This window comes from Coregonus clupeaformis, chromosome 2 (assembly GCF_020615455.1).
Source record: "Coregonus clupeaformis isolate EN_2021a chromosome 2, ASM2061545v1, whole genome shotgun sequence".
NCBI lineage: Eukaryota > Metazoa > Chordata > Actinopteri > Salmoniformes > Salmonidae > Coregonus > Coregonus clupeaformis.
The window spans coordinates 14,068,256-14,078,866 of record NC_059193.1 but is presented as its reverse complement, the minus strand read 5'-3'; the positions used below and the strand labels follow the sequence as shown (position 1 = coordinate 14,078,866).

Genomic DNA, 10,611 nt, shown 5'->3' with positions numbered 1-10,611 from the left:
AATCGAGGGAAGTGTGTGTGTGTGTCAAATCAAATCAAATGTAATGCTTGGTAAACAACAGGTGCAGACTAACAGTGAAGGGTCCTTTCACAATGCAGATTGTGTATGTAAAATGTATCTCCTCTCCTCAGGAGCTCCTTCAGGAGTTTGATGACTCCAACGGAAACGGTTCCATGCCCATGGTCAGCTCCAGCCAACCAAATCAGGTCCTGGAGCTAGGCTCCACCCAAAATGAGCCTGTTGACCAATTGGGGATGAGTGTCAGCGAGGCCGAGGCTACAGAGAAGAAGCCGGGGAAGGGGTGTGGCCTGACGTCGGTTAAGAACACGTCGCGTCGTGCGGTGTCTGTGTTTAGTGTAGAGAACCCTCACAACATCGACCGCCACGCTCGCACCGTGTTCCCCCTCACCTTCCTGGCTGTTAATGTCTTCTACTGGCTCTACTACCTCTTCATCTAATCTGAGTAGCACACTTCCCGTCATCTGATCTGATCAGAGTAGCACACATCTCATCATCTGATCTGATCAGAGTAGCACACATCTCATCATCTGATCTGATCAGAGTAGCACACATCTCTTCATCTGATCTGATCAGTAGCACACTTCCCGTCATCTGATCTGATCAGAGTAGCACACATCTCATCATCTGATCTGATCAGAGTAGCACACATCTCATCATCTGATCTGATCAGAGTAGCACACATCTCTTCATCTGATCTGATCAGTAGCACACATCCCGTCATCTAATCTGATATGAGTAGCACACATCTCATCATCTCATCTGATCTGATCTGAGCAGCACACGTCTCTTCATCTGATCTGAGTAGCACAGCACACATTCACTGCACAGCTGGGTGCGACCGAAATGTAACCCTATTCCCTATATAGTACACTACTTTTGACCAGGTCCCAGTAGTGCACTATATAGGGAATGTGTCTGAAATGGCACCCGTTTCCCTATGTAGTGCACTACTTTGACCAGGGCCCATAGAGAAGGACCCTGATCAAAAATGGTGCACTACACTCTTAGAAAAAAAGGTGCTAGCTAGAACCTTAAAGGGTTCTTCAGCTGTCCACATAGGAGGACCCTTTGAAGAACCCTTATTGGTTTCAAGTAGAACCCTTTTGGTTTCTCATCAATCTACACACAATAAACCCATAATGACAAATCATAAACTGATTGTATAACATTTTTAAAAACTGAAATATCACATTTGCATAAGTATTCAGACCCTTTACTCAGTACGTTGTTGAAGCACCTTTGGCAAAGATTACAGCCTCGAGTCTTCTTTGGTATGACGCTACAAGCTTGGCACACCTGTATTTGGGGAGTTTCTCCCATTCTTCTCTGCAGATCCTCTCAAGCTCTATCAGGTTGGATGGGGAGCATCGGTACACTTGTCCCGAAGCCACTCCTGCGTTGTCTTGGCTGTGTGCTTAGGGTCGTTGTCCTGTTGGAAGGTGAACCTTCGCCCCAGTCTGAGGTCCTGAGCGCTCTGGAGCAGGTTTTCAACAAGGATCTCTCTGTACTTTGCTCCGTTCATCTTTGCCTCGATCCTGACTAGTCTCCCAATCCCTGCCGCTGTAAAACATCCCCACAGCATGATGCTGCCACCACCATGTTTCATTGTTGGGATGGTGCCAGGTTTCCTCCAGACATGACGCTTGGCATTCAGGCCAAAGAGTTAAATCTTGGTTTCATCAGACCAGAGAATCTGGTTTCTTATGGTCTGAAAGTCTTTAGGTGCCACTTGACAAACTCCAAGCGGGCTGTCATGTGCATTTTACTGAGGAGTGGCTTCCGTCTGGTCACTCTACCATAAAGGCCTGCTTGGTGGAGTGCTGCAGAGATGGTTGTCCTTCCGGAAGGTTATCCCATCTCCACAGAGGAACTCTGAAGCTCTGTTAGAGTGACCATTGGGTTCTTGGTCACCTCCCTGATCAAGGCCCTTCTCCCCCGAATGCTCAGTTTGGCCAGGCGGCCAGCTCTAGGAAGAGTCTTGGTGGTTCCAAACTTCTTCCATTTAAGAATGATGGAGGCCACTGTGTTCTTGGGGACCTTCAATGCTGCAGAAACTTGTTGGTACCCTTCCCCAGATCTTTGCCTCGACACAATCCTGTCTCTGAGCTCTACGGACATTTCCTTCTACCTCATGGCTTGGTTTTTGCTCTGACATGCACTGTCAACTGTGGGACCTTATATAGACAGGTGTGTGCCTTTCCATATCATTTCCAATCAATTGAATTTACCACAGGTGGACTCCAATCAAGTTGTAGAAACATCTCAAGGATGATCAACGGAAACAGGATGCACCTGAGCTCAATATCGAGTCTCATAGCAAAGGGTCTGAATACTTATGTAAATAAGGTATTTCTGTTTTTACTTTGTAATGCATTTTCTAATATTTCTAAAAACCTGTTTTCGCTTTGTCGTTATGAGGTATTGTGTGTAGATTGATGAGGAACATGTTTTATTTAATCCATTTTAGAATAAGGCTGTAACGTAACAAAATGTGGAAAAAGTCAAGGGGTGTGAATAGTTTCCGAATGCACTGTAGAACCTTTTCCACAGAGGGTTCTACATGGAACCCGAAAGGGTTCTACCTGAAACCAAAAAGGGTTCTACCTGGAACCCAAAAGGGTTCTCCTATGGGGACAGCTGAAGAACCCTTTTGGAACCCTTTTTTCTAAGTGTGAATATAAGGATATGGTGTCATTTCGGACACACCCCTGGATTCAAATAGCCCACTATTTGTTTACTTTCAAATCCTTTAGCTGAGCTTGACTGGCGCAATAGAACCAATGGCATAGTCCCAAAAATGCTAAACCTGCATCCATAGGGCACTCCAGGCCAGGCTCAACCAAACGATCAGCGTTATTACCTTCTCCATGTGGGTAGTTACTAGATGGCCGTGTTAGAACAGACAATAGGGACAATATAATCAGAAGAATTGATGAAAGAGTACAGCACATAAAATAATAGTTCTAGGCCAAATTCAGGGTTGTGTGTGTTCAAAAGAGTCATATCAAATAAACTGCTATTCCCTCATTCATCACGCTGCAGTTGAGTGGTGCTTTAGGCTACTATGCCACCAACTGGAAAATGTGTTGTGGTTGACGGCCCTGTAATACTGAATGAACTGTCGCTTTATAGAACCAAGGTTGCCCTACACTGGACAGCCCTACACTGAACTGCCTCACACTGAACTGCCCTACACTGAACTGCCTTTAACAACTGCCCTACACTGGACTGCCCTACACTGGACTGCCCTACACTGAACTGCCTCACACTCGACTGCACTACACTGAACTGCCTCACACTGAACTGCCCTACACTGAACTGCCCTACACTGGACTGCCCTACACTGGACTGCCCTACACTGAACTGCCTCACACTCGACTGCACTACACTGAACTGCCCTACACTGGACTGCTCTACACTGAACTGCCCTACACTGGACTGTCCTACAATGGACTGCCCTACACTGAACTGCCTCACACTGGACTGCCTCACACTGGGCTGCCCTAGACTGGACTGCCCTACACTGGACTGCCTCACACTGGACTGCCTCAAACTAGACTGCCCTACACTGGACTGCCCTACACTGGACTGCCTCACACTGAACTGCCCTACACTGGACTGCTCTACACTGAACTGCCCTACACTGGACTGTCCTACAATGGACTGCCCTACACTGAACTGCCTCACACTGGGCTGCCCTAGACTGGACTGCCCTACACTGGACTGCCTCACACTGGACTGCCTCAAACTAGACTGCCCTACACTGGACTGCCCTACACTGGACTGCCTCAAACTGGACTGCTTCACACTGGACTGCCTCACATTGGACTACCTCACACTGGACTGCCCTACACTGGACTGCCCTACACTGAACTGCCTCACACTGGACTGCCCTACACTGGACTGCCCTACACTGGACTGCCCTACACTGGACTGCCCTACACTGAACTGCCTCACACTCGACTGCACTACACTGAACTGCCTCACACTGAACTGCCCTACACTGAACTGCCCTACACTGGACTGCCCTACACTGGACTGCCCTACACTGAACTGCCTCACACTCGACTGCACTACACTGAACTGCCCTACACTGGACTGCTCTACACTGAACTAACCTACACTGGACTGTCCTACAATGGACTGCCCTACACTGAACTGCCTCACACTGGACTGCCTCACACTGGACTGCCCTAGACTGGACTGCCCTACACTGGACTGCCTCACACTGGACTGCCTCAAACTAGACTGCCCTACACTGGACTGCCCTACACTGGACTGCCTCACACTGGACTGCCTCACACTGGACTGCGTCACATTGGACTGCCTCACACTGGACTGCCCTACACTGGACTGCCCTATACTGAACTGCCTCACACTGGACTGCCCTACACTGGACTGCCCTACACTGGACTGCCCTACACTGGACTGCCCTACACTGAACTGCCTCACACTCGACTGCACTACACTGGACTGCTCTACACTGAACTGCCCTACACTGGACTGTCCTACAATGGACTGCCTCACACTGGACTGCCTCACACTGGACTGCCTCACACTGGACTGCCTCAAACTAGACTGCCCTACACTGAACTGCCCTACACTGGACTGTCCTACACTGAACTTCCTCACACTGGACTGTCTCACACTGGACTGTCCTACACCGGACTGCCTTACACTGGACTGCCCTACACTGGACTAACTCACACTGGACTGCCTCACACTGGACTGTCTCACACTGGACTGCCCTACACTGGACTGCCCTACACTGGACTGCCCTACACTGGACTGCCTCACACTGGACTGCCTCACACTGGACTGCCCTAAACTGAACTGCCTCACACTGGACTGCCCTACACTGGACTGCCCTACACTGGACTGCCCTACACTGGACTGCCCTACACTGGACTGCCCTACACTGGACTGCCCTACACTGAATTGCCTCACACTGGACTGCACTACACTGAACTGCCCTACACTGGACTGCCCTACACTGAACTGCCCTACACTGGACTGTCCTACAATGGACTGCCCTACACTGAACTTCCTCACACTGGACTGCCCTACACCGGACTGCCCTACACTGCACTGCCCTACACTGGACTGCCCTACACTGGACTGCCTCACACTGGACTGCCTCACACTGGACTGCCCTAGACTGGACTGCCCTAGACTGAACTGCCTCACACTGGACTGCCCTACACTGGACTGCCCTACACTGGACTGCCTCACACTGTTCTGCACTACACTGGACTTCCTCACACTGGACTGCCCTAGACTGGACTGCCTCACACTGGACTGCCTCACACTGGACTGCCTCACACTGGACTACCCTAGACTGCCCTAGACTGGACTGCCCTAGACTGGACTGCCCTACACTGGACTGCCTCACGCTGGACTGCCTCACGCTGGACTGCCCTAGACTGGACTGCCCTAGACTGGACTGCCCTACACTGGACTGCCCTACACTGGACTGCCCTACACGGGACTGCCTCAGACTGGACTGCCCCACACGACTTTGGATCAAACCTATCATTCAATGGCCTTCATAAACTTTGGATGCATTTTTGTATCTGTACATTTTTTGTAATAAAAATTATCACGGGTATATTATTTATGATTTATATGTGTACTTGTGTTTGTCTTGTGAATTTGCAACAATAAAATAGTGGACCGTATATATTAGAATATAATTTGTCTTTAGTCAGTAGGCCTATCCTAAGCCTAACTTACAGTAGGTCTAATGCCTTTCTGAACCATGTGGTTGGAGTGTTGGTCTTCAGAGACGAAGGCTTTCATCTGACACTGACATACACTCAATGATCAAAAGTATGTGGACACCTGCTCACACTGGACTGCCTCACACTGGACTGCCCTAGACTGGACTGCCCTAGACTGGACTGCCTCACACTGGACTGCCCTACACTGAACTGCCTCACACTAGACTGCCTCACACTGGACTGCTCTACACTGGACTGCCCTACACTGGACTGCCTCACACTGGACTGCCCTAGACTGGACTGCCCTAGACTGGACTGCCTCACACTGGACTGCCCTACACTGAACTGCCTCACACTAGACTGCCTCACACTGGACTGCCCTACACTGGACTGCCTCACACTGGACTGCCCTACACTTGACTGCACTACACTGGACTGCCTCACACTGGACTGCACTACACTGGACTGCCTCACACTGGACTGCCTCTCACTGGACTGCCTCACACTGGACTGCCTCACGCTGGACTATCCTAGACTGGACTGCACTACACTGGACTGCCCTACACTGGACTGCCTCAAACTGGACTGCCCCACACGACTGTGGATCAAACCTATCATTCAATGGCCTTCATAAACTTTGGATTCATTTTTTTTATCTGTACATTTTTGTTTTAATTTTTTATCAATGGTATATTATTTATGATTATTTATTTGTGTACTTGTGTTTGTCTTGTGAATTTGCAACAATAAAATAGTGGACCGTATATATTTGAATCTAATTTGTCTTTAGTCAGTAGGCCTATCCTAAGCCTAACTTACAGTAGGTCTAATGCCTTTCTGAACCACGTGGTGGGAGTGTTGGTCTTCAGAGACGAAGGCTTTCATCTGACACTGACATACACTCAATGATCAAAAGTATGTGGACACCTGCTCACACTGGACTGCCTCACACTGGACTGCCCTAGACTGGACTGCCCTAGACTGAACTGCCTCACACTAGACTGCCTCACACTGGACTGCTCTACACTGGACTCCCCTACACTGGACTGCCTCACACTGGACTGCCTCACACTGGACTGCACTACACTGGACTGCCTCACACTGGACTGCCTCTCACTGGACTGCCTCACACTGGACTGCCTCACGCTGGACTGTCCTAGATTGGACTGCACTACACTGGACTGCCCTACACTGGACTGCCTCAAACTGGACTGCCCCACACGACTTTGGATCAAACCTATCATTCAATGGCCTTCATAAACTTTGGATGCATTTTTTGTATCTGTACATTTTTGTTTTAATTTTTTATCAATGGTATATTATTTATGATTATTTATTTGTGTACTTGTGTTTGTCTTGTGAATTTGCAACAATAAAATAGTGGACCGTATATATTTGAATCTAATTTGTCTTTAGTCAGTAGGCCTATCCTAAGCCTAACTTACAGTAGGTCTAATGCCTTTCTGAACCACGTGGTGGGAGTGTTGGTCTTCAGAGACGAAGGCTTTCATCTGACACTGACATACACTACATGATCAAAAGTATGTGGACACCTGCTCGTCAAACATCTCATTCCAAAATCATGCACTGATGTTGGGCAATTAGGCCTGGCTCGCAGCCGGCATTCCAATTCATCCCAAAGGTGTTCGATGGGCTTGAGGTCAGGGCTCTGTGCAGGCCAGTCAAGTTCTTCCACACCGATCTCGACAAACCATTTCTGTATGGATCTCGCTTTATGCACGGGGCATTGTCATGCTGAAACAGGAAAGGGCTTTCCCCAAACTGTTGCCACAAAGTTGGGAGCACAGAATCGTCTAGAATGTAATTGTATGCTGTAGCATTAAGATTTCCCTTCACTGGAACTAAGGGGCCTAGCCCGAACCATGAAAAACAGCCCCAGACCATTATTCCTTCTCCACCAAACTTTACAGTTGGCACTATGCATTCGGGCAGGTAGTGTTCTCCTGGCATCCACCAAACCCAGATTCGGCCGTCGGGCTGCCAGATGGTGAAGTGTGATTCATCACTCCAGAGAACACGTTTCCACTGCTCCAGAGTCCAATGGCGGCGAGCTTTACACCATTTCAGCCGACGCTTGGCATTGCGCATGGTGATCTTAGGCTTGTGTGCCGCTGCTCGGCCATGGAAACCCACAAACAGTTCTAGTGCTGACGTTGCTTCCAGAGGCAGTTTGGAACTCGGTAGTGAGTGTTGCAACCGAGGACAGACTATTTTTACATGCTACGTGCTTCAGCACTCGGGGTCCTGTTCTGTGAGCTTCTGTGGCCTACCACTTCGTGGCTGAGCCGTTGTTGCTCCTAGACGTTTCCGCTTCACAATAACAGCACTTACAGTTGACCGGGGAAGCTCTAGCAGGACAGAAATTTGACTAACTGACTTGTTGGAAAGGTGGCATCCTATGACGGTACCACGTTGAAAGTCACTGAGCTCTTCAGTAAGCTCATTCTACTGCCAATGTTTGTTTATGGGGATTGCATAGCTGTGTGCTTGATTTTATACACCTGTCAGCAGATAAATATTCTGAAAACATGTATTTATTTATTACAAACCATTTCCAAGTAGTAGAAAGTAGTAGAACTAAAAGCTTACAGGATATTCATAAAAACCAACAGAGCTCTAGAGTTCCTCTGTGGCGATGGGAGAACCTTCCAGAAGGACAACCATCTCTGCAACACTCCACCAATTAGGCCTTTATGGTAGAGTGGCTAGACGGAAGCCACTCCTCAGTAAAAAGCACATGACCAGCCCGCTTGGAGTTTGCCAAAAGGCACCTAGACTGTCTGATGTCCTAACTAAACAACAGGAATAAACAATCAATAAAAAACAATCAATCAGATATATCCCTTCCCCTCCTCTCCTCCTACTCCCTCCTCTCCTCTCCTCTCCCTGCCCCGCCCCTCCCCTACTCCCTTCTCCTCTTCCTCATCTATCATACTCCCTCCTACTCTCTACTCATCATCATCTATCATACTCCCTCCTACTCTCTCCTCTTCTACTCTCGGCCCGGCCTCAGTTCGCCCCTGCAGGGACACCATCTCCACACTCTCCCCCTCTTCTCTCTTCTTCCTCCTGGTGGTGTTGAAGTACAGATAGGTGGCCGTGGTGGTCGTCACCAACATCAGCAGCACTACAACCAGTCTGATGGGGAACGCTGTCAGAGGAGAGGCTGCGACAGAAACACATTTGATAAGGGGATTGATCATCATATCCATTTGAAGAAAATCTCTCAATTACAAATTTAAAAAGTCTGGGTCAGTTACCTGTGACAGTGAGGGAGAGGTGCTCACACTCAGAGGAGGTTATGAGAGAAAACATAATTCTCATAAACACAGCTGTAGTTCCCTTGGTGGGAGTCATCTGTAGCAGGGAAGAGGAAGGCAGCAGAGTGATTGACAGCTGGCTGGGTCTGTGTTCTGTTGGAGCCAGTGAACGTGAGGAGGATGGAGCCTCCTGAGTACTGGCGCTGAGTGGAGCAGGTGATGGAGAAATTGTGGCCCCTGAACACCTCTGGCCCCTGGTGGCCCCTGGAGATCCCTCCAATTGAGACAGTCAGGGAGATATTAGACTGGAGCAGGAGATTTGAGCACACTATCTCAGCATAGGGATACGGTATATTTATTCAATAATACACCCTTTCACACTCCCTGAGCGCAGGCTCAGAGCCATTGCAGCAAACTGTCTGTAATCATCTTTTTACCAGAGGACTCTACTATTGAAACAGCAGAGCCACAGTCCAGTTGTCTACATACTACAGCTGCGTCATTCATGGACCACACATGAAAACTCTGATTCTCCACTCTCCTTCCCTGTACTCCTCCAGTCTACCTGCACAGCAACTGCCTCTTCCCACCAGCCTCTATCTACTCGGATTTCAGAGCACTCTCATCTGAGTGTGCCAGAGCGCAGAATAACTGATGAATTTATGAACCTGCAACACCTGTTGAATAGACCGGTGTCAGTAAACGTCTGCAAAAAAAGACATACAGTAAATTAAATTAAATGATTGCCAGCAGCCCAGTTAAAGTCACTAACGCTCTAGATAACATGAAAACAGCCTAACCAACTCTGCTAGGGCGAGTAAAATGGTCAGAGTGAGGTTTTCTCTCATTTGTGTATGGAAGTATCCCAGAGCACTCTGACACACTGGAGGCAATTTACGAACGCACCCACCATCAGGGTGTGAGCAGGTCAGTCCAGCAGCATTACCAGGGAAACAGGTGTGTACTTCTCTGGCTGAGTTGTTACAGTGTAGGAGAAGAGACTCATTGTCTTTACACTGGAACTCTGTAGCACAGGTTGGACCCTCACCTTCTCCATAGAGCCCCTCCCCCGTAGAGCTGAAGGTGACCCACAGCCAATCTCCCGACAGACTACCTCTGCATTCTGCCAGTCAAAGTCAGCTTCACACTCTGAGGCCCAGGACTGATTGGACTTCACCTCCACTCTCCCAGAGCAGAGACCAGCTCCATCCACGAGCCTCACAGACTCTGAACAGGCCACATTTGCTCTGGCATAACAATATTTATTAACAATCCTAAAACCCAGGGGCGCAACTTTGGTTTTAGAAGTGGGGGGGACTTTTTTTTATTTTGTATTATCCTGTCGGATAAACACTCCAAACAGTCTACCCGACCACTCGGAGGCGTCCGCATGGTCCTAAAGCAGACCGTTGCCTCGTTTTGTATCACATTCCAATGATAAAACTGGTGGGACAAAAGTGCTATTTCAGATTTGGGGGGGGTTATATCTGTCCACAGAAGCAATCAATCAATCAGATTCCAAACTCTCCACCATGGCCAAGACCAAAGAGCTCTCCAAGGATGTCAGGGACAAGATTGTAGACCTACAC

At 48.7% G+C, this 10,611-nt stretch overlaps 3 protein-coding genes across 3 annotated transcripts in view; all 3 read left to right on the top strand.

The window, feature by feature from the left end:
- LOC121586108 (gamma-aminobutyric acid type A receptor subunit pi) overlaps positions 1 to 458 on the top strand; it is a 6,060-nt gene extending 5,602 nt beyond the window's left edge. Inside the window, exon 9 of the mRNA XM_041902600.1 lies at positions 132 to 458. Within this exon, the coding sequence (XP_041758534.1) occupies positions 132 to 458 (327 nt within the window). The remainder of the gene's footprint in view (positions 1 to 131) is intronic.
- A 3,701-nt stretch (positions 459 to 4,159) lies between these two features.
- LOC121586100 (uncharacterized protein DDB_G0274171-like) lies at positions 4,160 to 4,723 on the top strand. Its single transcript, XM_041902588.1, has one exon. It carries the CDS (start codon positions 4,160 to 4,162, stop codon positions 4,721 to 4,723), a length of 564 nt encoding a protein of 187 aa, XP_041758522.1.
- A 1,056-nt stretch (positions 4,724 to 5,779) lies between these two features.
- Positions 5,780 to 7,001, top strand: LOC121586094 (uncharacterized protein DDB_G0274171-like). Its single transcript, XM_041902574.1, has 3 exons — positions 5,780 to 5,792; positions 5,852 to 6,341; positions 6,707 to 7,001. The coding sequence occupies exons 1-3, from the start codon at positions 5,780 to 5,782 to the stop codon at positions 6,999 to 7,001; spliced, it is 798 nt and encodes a 265-aa protein (XP_041758508.1).
- Positions 7,002 to 10,611: the final 3,610 nt, after the last annotated feature.

What these genes read in the sequence shown, in the direction of transcription:
- LOC121586100 (XM_041902588.1), top strand. Translation starts at nt 4,160, where the DNA reads ATGGACTGCCCTACACTGAACTGCCTCACACTGGACTGCCTCACACTG.
- LOC121586094 (XM_041902574.1), top strand. An exon ending in CTGGACTGCCCCACACGACT is followed by an intron (nt 6,342 to 6,706) that starts GTGGATCAAACC and finishes GGACTGCCCTAG; the next exon opens with ACTGGACTGCCCTAGACTGA.